Source organism: Halyomorpha halys, unplaced genomic scaffold (assembly GCF_000696795.3).
Source record: "Halyomorpha halys isolate HHAL.00 unplaced genomic scaffold, Hhal_1.1 Scaffold157.1, whole genome shotgun sequence".
Taxonomy (NCBI): Eukaryota; Metazoa; Arthropoda; class Insecta; order Hemiptera; family Pentatomidae; genus Halyomorpha; species Halyomorpha halys.
The window spans coordinates 767,532-777,094 of NW_027114029.1; the positions used below are offsets into that span (position 1 = coordinate 767,532).

Genomic DNA, 9,563 nt, shown 5'->3' on the forward strand with positions numbered 1-9,563 from the left:
AGAAAAAAAAGTTTGGAAAGTACTTATTTTAAAATATTCCAATGAACAAACAGAAAACAAACTTTGAAAAATATTTTGTGTTAAATAAGATTAATTTCCGATTAAATTAGAAGGAATATAAATTTAATTGACCGTTTCTAGACTAAACTGAAATAAAAGTTTTTGGAACTAATCCAAATTAAAGAGAAATTGTGTTTTGGCCATAATTTAGTTTTATTTAAAAAAACATTAAGAAACATTTCATTTAAATAATATTAAAATTATTGTTATAGCAATATTCGAAATTTCAAAAAATGATCAGAATTTTTACATGAATTATGTAATTATAAATTTCATTTTTCCACTTAACATTTCAATAACTTGTATTATTTTTTTTTTATTTAAGAAGTTACCCTTTTATTACTAATTTATTTAAATGTCTGAACAACTTTTTCATCAAGCAATTTAAGAACCATTAAGTGATTAGTGGGCAAACTGCCTGTAACATTGTTTCAATGTACAAAAAAATTAAATATGTAATAAAAGAAAAAGAATAATAAAAGAAAAAAATAATAAAACAGACATGTATTATAAAATATTTCATATATGGTCAGGATAAGTCATTATAAAAGATACAGAAGCTTCATTTGGTTTTAATTTTATTAACGGTATTAGTGGATAATCCTTTTTTTAGATGATTTCAAACTAAAACAGACTGTAACCACAAAAAATATCAGCTTCACTTTGAACAGTATGTAAGGAGAAAGACTTGGCAAGATATTTAATAAAATTACCATTACAAATACATTACTATTTTAAAAATAATTCCATTATTTATTGATTCTGTAATCAATATTAAATTTCTTTTTTTTTAGGGTACAATTTATATGTAAGTTGTTGAAATAATTTAAACAATAATAGCCAGTGCCAGCAAACGGTCAAGCAAACCCAGACCCATTCTAGGGGAAGTCACAGCTGCCACTTGTCGAAATTATAAAAAATTACAAATCATATGATATAAATTAATTTGAGCCTGTTTATAAAGCAACTGAATTAGAGATAATAATTAATATTGAATGAAATTAATTTTCAATTCAAATATATTGTAAATAAAACAGCTTAAGTAATTAATTAATAATTGGAACTTTTAAAATCCATTTTTGGGAGGGAAGACATTATTACTCAGGAGCATCAAATATTTAAGGTTGGTACTGAGATATTACTGAGAGCCAATAAGGTTTTACTCTAAAGGGCTTAAGAGAGTTGGGGGAGGCTGTTTTTACTTAATTCTAGATTTTTCATACCGACTCAGGTTAAAAGGCCATTTATAAATTAATGGGGATCAAAAATTTAAACTATCAATATTTCTACTTCAAGGGCTGAGGAAAATAAATGATAATAACTAATAAAAGTAATAATCAATTAACTAAAATTAGTAAAATATATGTAAAGGAACATAACAACAAAGTTAATGCATTGTTACAGCAAAATGATTATCGACACAAGTTAGGATAAATCAGATAAAATTAAGATATTAAAGTAGCTGAATTTTATTAAATAATACTGGTACAACATAAATATGACATGAAATATAAATTACAATAGAATGCAAAGAATAGTATAAAAAATAACAAAAATATTTTTCACTAACAATTATTTTTATAAGTTTTTAAAATGAAAATTATTGAATATTTAAAAGAAAAACATCAAAATTTTGTTGTGTGGATTAATAAATTTATTAAGTCAGCCCTCAAACTAAAATCCAAGTTAAATATAACAAACTAAAAGAAAATTTGTTGATTAGCTACAGAGAATTGAAGTAACTTCATCATCTATATAGACATATTCTCATATTTACCTCATTTTTATTTATTTTAACCAGTTGTTTATATATCACAACAAATAATGTTTAGACAGAACCCAAGTGGTTATAGAAACTTTTTTTTAATGTATAAGTTAAAGGATAGCATTTTATGTATGATTAGAAAATCTTGTTGATTTGATGAATGTCATAATTTTTTTGTTCGGAAATTCTAATATTTATTAAATTGTAATTTGCTACACTAATGATCCTTAGAGATTAAACAATTAAATAAATACATTATTTTTCAACAATGAAAAGTATTTTTCTTCTTTATATTAGGCAATTTGCGAAAATCATATCTTCCTTATAATTTCTTTATTGTTTTTACATTATTTATCAATATCTCGAGGCTCCACTCATCATCAGAATTAATATTATCTCTATTGGTTTCTTATTTCTTACAAAAATCCATATATTAATCAATTTTTTCTAAAGTTAAAATTTACAATGATGCAAGGAAATTTTAATTATTTTAATCTTTCACCATTACACAACTCATTTGGAATATTGCTCTAATCTAATTAGATAAAACTAGTCCAAAATATATGTATGAAACAAGGGGGAAAATAGAGCTAAAATTAATTCTTATGATGGGTGGGACCTCAAAATGTTGATAAATAATGTAAAAACAATAAATAAATTATAGGGAAGATATTATTTTCACAAAATATCTCATATAAAGAAGAAAAATACCTTTCATTGTTGAAATAGTAAAAAAGGAATTTTTTTTTTCTCTAGCCTCAAGGGCCATTGGTGTATCAAATTACTATTTAAAAAAGATTAGAGTTTCCAAACAAAAAAAGTGTTAAAAAAGTAAATGACAACATTTACCAAATCGACATGATTTGCAAATCGTACACAGAATAGAATCATACAATCGTTTAGCTAACCCAGTGGACTCTAGCTATTCCGTAACATTCCATAATCCGAACAACTCCTTAAAAAAAATTGGAAATTTCATTTTATGTGCATTTATACAAACATTGATTAAAACTATATTAGGAACAATTTATGTACTTAAGCTTAAATAATTAGTTAAAAATACTAAATGCTTTTATTTTTTATAAAATCCAAGCTATGTATTAAAATTTGGAAGTGTATTTATTTTCTCAATTTCATTATCAACAAATATAATCAACCTTTTCATTAAATTAATCTTCAGCAAAAAATTCTATTGTTTAATAAATTTATTAGCTATTTATAAAGTGACCTTTTTTATTCCCCTTTGGTAATCAGAATTTTTTGCTCATCCGAACCCTCTTAATATTTATTAGTCTGGATTAGAAGAAGTCCGCTGAACATTTAAAAAATACTTCTATTACCACTTGTTCAATTTAATACTTCTAGTTAAACTTCTATTTAATATCATATATATTGCTGTTCAACCGATTCCTTGGAGCAGCCCTGATGAAGCCCAGCAAAGTAGGGCGAAACGTCAGAAAATAAATAGTTGTTAACTATTTTTGTTTCACTTTTGACCGCAACCCTGACCATCTTCTTATATATCAATTTTTACGGTCAACTATATATACATATATTCTATTTAATATCATTCAGCTACTATGCCAATAATCATTTTGCTGTCAAAATACACTAACCTTGATGTTATATTTCTTTAAATATATTTTAATTAATTAATTATCACTTTTATAGTTACTTAGATTTTAAATCCATTTATTTTCCACAACTTTGAACTAGAAATTATGATAGTTTAAACTAAATTTCTGATTCCCATGAATTTTTAGATTACCTTTTTTTCTGAATTGGAATAAAATTCTAGAATCAAGTACAAACTCCTGTGGAGCACTTTGAAAGAAAACCTTATCAACTGTACCAGCACAAAAAATCTGATGCCAGGAGCAATCACATAATGGGTGCCCCACTCAATATATCATCAAGAGTTTTGAAAAAACTTTATTGTTAGTTACAGAACATGCAATTTTTTGATTATCTTATGGTATATTTTCGTCAGAGCTTCTGTTTGAAATTCACATTGGGTATTAGTAATTTTTTTGAATTAATTGTTAATATAATGATTTTCAATATGAATTCTTGTAATCTAATCGGAAAATGATACTAGGATTGCGAAATGATGCCAAGATGCTTGTCAGGATATCAAAAGCAAGCACTGAAAGCTTCTAAACAAATGTACGTACTGTAGTGACCACCAGGACTTGGCAGTCAGATCAGACGGCTCCGGGCAAACGATCCGTGATCCAGCCTTCCAAAAATACGGAACAGACAGTCGGAAGTAAGTTCACAAATTGATCGAGATACAAAAATACATTACAATGGCCGATGATGAGCAAGGAGTGGGATGGCTGGCGTGTGCCCAACATGGCAGTCTGTCGTAGGATGCCGGCGCGGTTCCACGAGTTGTCGGGACCGATCGTCCTGTACCAGCCTTCCGAGTACAGCACGGTGAGTACAGCGGGGGTTATCTTCTACTTCTTGTAATAAGTTAGTCGAAGCTCTCTTTTGAACCGTTCTTCTGGGTTTCTTCTCTAACTCTGGCCGGACATCGGGAACACGGGGATATGGAAAGGTCTTAAGAAGAGAATGTAATATTCAAATATTATTATTGAACTGAATATTGCATTAGCCTATCGCACATTGAGACCAAAACACTAACAATCAACTATCACAAAACACTAACAACTCAAAATTTTCTTTGCTGTTTATTTGGATCCTATGCACAAAAAAAAAAAAACTAATAATAATATACATGAATATTTTTGATGTAAATTGGCTTAGAGCACACTATAAAACAATTCGATTTTTGAGTTGATGGTGCATTGGTCTATATGGTGTGATATTAAAATATGAACAGAAAATATCGATTCGTTTGTTGACAAGAACAGTTTAAAGCAATGATATATACTTAAAGAAAAATTGAAACTCAGGTTTGGATGGACATAATTCCGACCAAAATGATTCTGAAGACACAGACAGATACACTAACTTAAAAAAACTACTATATTGCAATCAGTGGGCAGCTTTCATTGAGATCTTTAAGAGTATGACATAAAGATGTGTTATAATGAGTAGTTGTCGGTAGATTGATATGAGGAGATGATGGTCGGGATGGTGCGGTCAGCTAACAAACACAAATCAACAAAACCTATTTATTGGTGCCGACGTTCCTTTCTGAATTTCAGGCTTCATCAGAGCAACTTTGGCAAAGAAGTCGTTTAAAGTCTTTCCTAAAGATATGTTAATCATACAGTAGATTTTTACCAGTTACCTGAAATATATTCCGAATTAACGTATAAAATTGATTCTAGCTGAATTAATTATTCTTAGACTTTTCATTATAATTCTCCGCTATTATTATGTCTAATAAACTTTTTTTAATACTACATAGATGCCTTATATATACAGCTAGCGACTACAGAGTAGAGAGGCATAAACTAAAATGTAGGTCGGTGTAACCTACGGTTTTTCCATACACTAATGACTAGGACTAGGATATTCCTATATAAAGGATATTTTTTACTAATATAGATATATCCATGTATACTAACTCAATTTTTATGTTTTGCCACATTTAGGATCAATTTTAACCAAGACTAGTAAATAGTTATTCCGCTATTATACTTTTCTTGACCACCTTCCTGCAATTAATTTTCTAATATAGTTTCAATCAATGACCCAGAAAAAATTTATAGGGTTTTAAAACATGATTTACAGGGCCGTGAATTCACTTTTTTCTAAACGAGTTAAGTCAGAGTAAAACAAACAACTGAAATTGAAGTCCGATAATTGCTCATATCATGGTTAGTTCATTCCTCCCAGATCCCATTCAAAGCCAATTCTTCTAAATTTTTGAAAGTGTTTAAAAAATGCAACCATGGCGCGGATTCGTACCGACTCCTCTTCTTGGTCCAAATGGGAAATTATGATAAGAGTTATTGCTTTTTTTTCAAACGGCATTCCCAAAATGATTAAAACAGTGAAGAATTTCATCCTAAAAGTCTTATGTATGTGCGAAGCTGTTCGGCCTCAACAGATTTCATTTGGTAAGAAGAACCTCAAACTGACTGCAAATTATCTATGAAAATTACTCTGAACTGAACCTACCTCCTCAGCAAGTTGTGACAAGATGGGAAGTTGTTTGGTGGTTGCTGGGTACTACTCCAAGAGCCTTGATAAAATAAAGTTGGTTGTTTAAAATCTTGTGATGTCAACTGCAGGTCCTTATCAATCTCAGATATTGTTGGGAAATTAGATCATGAAAAATAATCAGACATCTATCCCTTAGAAGTAACCTTTCTTCTTCTTCTTTTATTGGCACAACAAGCGCATGAAGCTGCCCTTGGCCTGCTCAACAGCCGCCAACCATCTTTCCCTATCTTCTGTAAGGGTAACTGGGATCTTCAGTCGTCGCAGATACTGCCCCATATCCATGTACCCATATACAGCATCCCTCTGTCACATCGCCGCACACCATGCGGAACGTAAATGTACAACTTATGAGCTACTGTTTCCTTGCTCATCATCATCACATTTAGCCTATGTATCCTGATGGACGAGGATGCTACATTCTTTAAAGAGCCCAAACAGTTCACCATTTTTCCTACGCCGATTACCATTCTCGCATACGGGCCCTGAGATCCTCCTCAGAATTACCCTTTCAAACCTGTCTAGCAGGTTAATGTTTTTATTCATTAGGGTCCACTTTCCTCCACCGTATGCGACGATTGGCCTTATCAACGTTTTGTAAAGGGTAAACTTGGTGATGAATTCACTCCTTACAATTGTATCGTAGGCAGCCCGAAAATCAATGAACAGCATCCAATTAACCTTTCATCGCACTCAATATTCCGCAAAGAATTATAGATTTTGCCTCTATCTTATTTTAGCAAATATAATGAAAACTACTATTCCTACGAAGGTAAAGGTCATAAACTTCTGTATAGTTCATTAAACTAGCTTTAATTTGAGTGCTAATAGACATCTGTACGTCACATAGTTCCTGAGATATAGGTTTCTCAAAATAAACTAACTACTAATCTTTCAGTAGATTTAAAGAAATTTTGCTTTTTAAAAAGCTATATCTCGAGAACTATTGGACGTAAATAGCTCTATTAGGGCTTATGGTTTAGCAAATTTACTCTTCTTTAAATAATGTTCTATTAGATTTTCTATTGTTGTTGGAAAGATTTTTAAGATATAGAGCTCCGAATGAAAAATTAATTATTTTTAAAGTTTTGAAACGGCCGCCATTTTTTAACCTATACTTGGTAGACTCATCAATTTTGACTGGTAATTATACAAATTTTTTATTGAAGTAATAAAAAATTGGGGTGAGATAACAATCCCGGCTCTTGTACTATCAACTCCGTATCTCCAGATAGGCCTTATAATTGTCATTTAAATCCGTCTTTTGTAATGAATTAGAAGTTTAGACCGTTTATATAGTAAATGCTGTAATATTCGAAATCGACGTGCAGTTTCCTATTTTTTCAGTCTTGTGTGAGGATTCCAGGTTAGTCATTCGTCCAGATGCAGTCAATTCATACAACTAAAATGTCAATTTAATCCTATTATTTTTTACGCAACAATTTCTATAAATATGGAATCTTAACTATTAATAGTTAACCACGATCAACGAAACATAAAATGTTTTACGATCCCATCGTTCTATTGATACTTATATCGCTGGTAGCAGGGAAATTTTATGTTATTTTAATTTCATTTTGTGGTTGGTTTCATTCCATTTATTTTTAATAACGGTTTTTATTTCTTGAGTGATTGTTAAACAGAATAATTAAAAGTTGATTTTATGTAATCTGTTATTCGTGATTTGAAAACAATTAAAAGTCAGCTATTAAACCTCAGCTGTCCTCCAGGCATTGCAACTTTATGTAATTGTACTAATAAATATCATAATGCAGATGTAATTATTACTATGATTACTATTCGATAAGATATTACCAATATCCCATTGTAAATTTAAGAAACAATTAATTTAAATATTATCTGACATAAAATACATTTTTTTTGTAATAAACCGAAATACAAAAACATTTATTGACCAAGTAAATGAAATAACTGACAGGTAAGTAGAAAACCTTATTAAAAAAAACTTTATTCACCGTGGCCTTTCCCTTTCTAGTTCCCATTTCCATGAAAAAACACACACCGCATTAAACAAATACTCTTAGCTAATAGTACAAGAGCAGGGAAGAAAAAAGGCAGTTATCTCACACCAATTTTTGCTTACTTTAATGAAAACTAGGAATAATTACTAGTCAAAATTGATGAGTCTGTCAAGTATAGGTAGGATTAAAAAATGGTGGCTATTTCAAAACCTTAAAAAATTAATTTTTCATTCGGAGCTCTATATCTCAAAAACTACCAACAACACTAGAAATTCTAAGAGAACATTATTTAAAGAAGAGTAAATTTGCTGAAATATTAGCCCTAAAAGAGCTATTTACGTCCTATAGTTCTCGAGATATAGATTTTTAAAAAACAAACTTTCTTAAAAATCTACTGAAAGATTAGTAGTTAGTTAATTTATTTTGAGAAATCTATATCTCCGGAACTATGTGACGTAAAGGTGTCTATTAGCTTCTGAAATGAAGTTTTTCATAAATTAAATTTACTATCGGAACAACTATAAATCAATTTATTTTAGCAAATTTCATGTAAACTATTGCTCCTACGAAGATAAATATTATAATCTACTTTATAGCTCATAAAACTAGCTTTAATTTGAGTGCTAATAGACATCTGTACGTCAAATGGTTTTTGAGATATAAATTTTTTAAAATAAATTCACTAACTACTGACCTTTCAGTCTGTCCCATACAACATTTTTATGAAATTTTGCTTTTTAAAAAGCTATATCTCGAGAACTATTGGACGTAAATAGCTCATATTTTAGCGAATTTACTCTTCTTTAAATGACGTTCTCTTAGGTTTTCTTGTGTTGTCCCTACTTTTTAACATATAGACCTCCGAATAAAAAATTAATTTTTTTTATCGTTTTGAAACAGCTGCCACTTTTTATTTCCCCAGCCTATACTTGGCAGACTCATCAATTTTGACTATTAATTATACATAGTTTTCATTAAAGTAATAAAAAATTGACCTTTTTTCTCCTCTTGGGCTCTTGTACTATAATAACTTCCCTCTCCATATCATTCATAAACTTATAAACAACTACAAAAATCGTCTCACCACTTCACCTAATTCTTCACTACCCCTTTCTACCCCCTTATACAGATCACTGCCATACACCCCCTCTCTTTCCAATAACATTCCAAAATTCTTACGTTATGCTATACCTAACCTTCGTATTGCTTTTAGATCTCACAACACACTATCTAATATTCACTCAAAACTAAAATACCCTATTCCTCTTCTACACCGATCACATATCGTACACCGCATCCCTTGCTCCATCCCTAATTGTAATTCTGCTTACATCGGCGAAACAAAAACCTATTAAAAGACCATTTCAAACAACATAAATATTCTGTTTCCTGGCATAATCATTCTGTCTCAAAACTTTCGGAACATTCTCTTTCTTTAAATCATTCCTTCCATTTCGAAAAAACGTCTATACTTGCTACAGTTCATAACCATGACAAAAGATTCATCTATGAAAGTCTCTAGATCCAATTAGAACCTTCTTCCGTCAATTTAAAAACCGACAAGCACAACTTACCATTAAATTTAAGTAATTTTTATTTTATAAAGTTTAGGACTC

The 9,563-nt window shown here is 30.0% G+C and overlaps 1 protein-coding gene across 1 annotated transcript in view; it reads left to right on the top strand.

Annotated features, from left to right (window-relative positions):
- The first annotated feature begins 4,140 nt into the window (after positions 1 to 4,140).
- The window catches only part of LOC106678722 (zinc finger CCHC domain-containing protein 24), a 53,765-nt gene continuing 48,342 nt past the window's right edge, over positions 4,141 to 9,563 (top strand). Inside the window, exon 1 of the mRNA XM_014417424.2 lies at positions 4,141 to 4,264. Coding sequence (XP_014272910.2) covers positions 4,142 to 4,264 — 123 coding nt within the window. The 5' untranslated portion in view covers position 4,141. The remainder of the gene's footprint in view (positions 4,265 to 9,563) is intronic.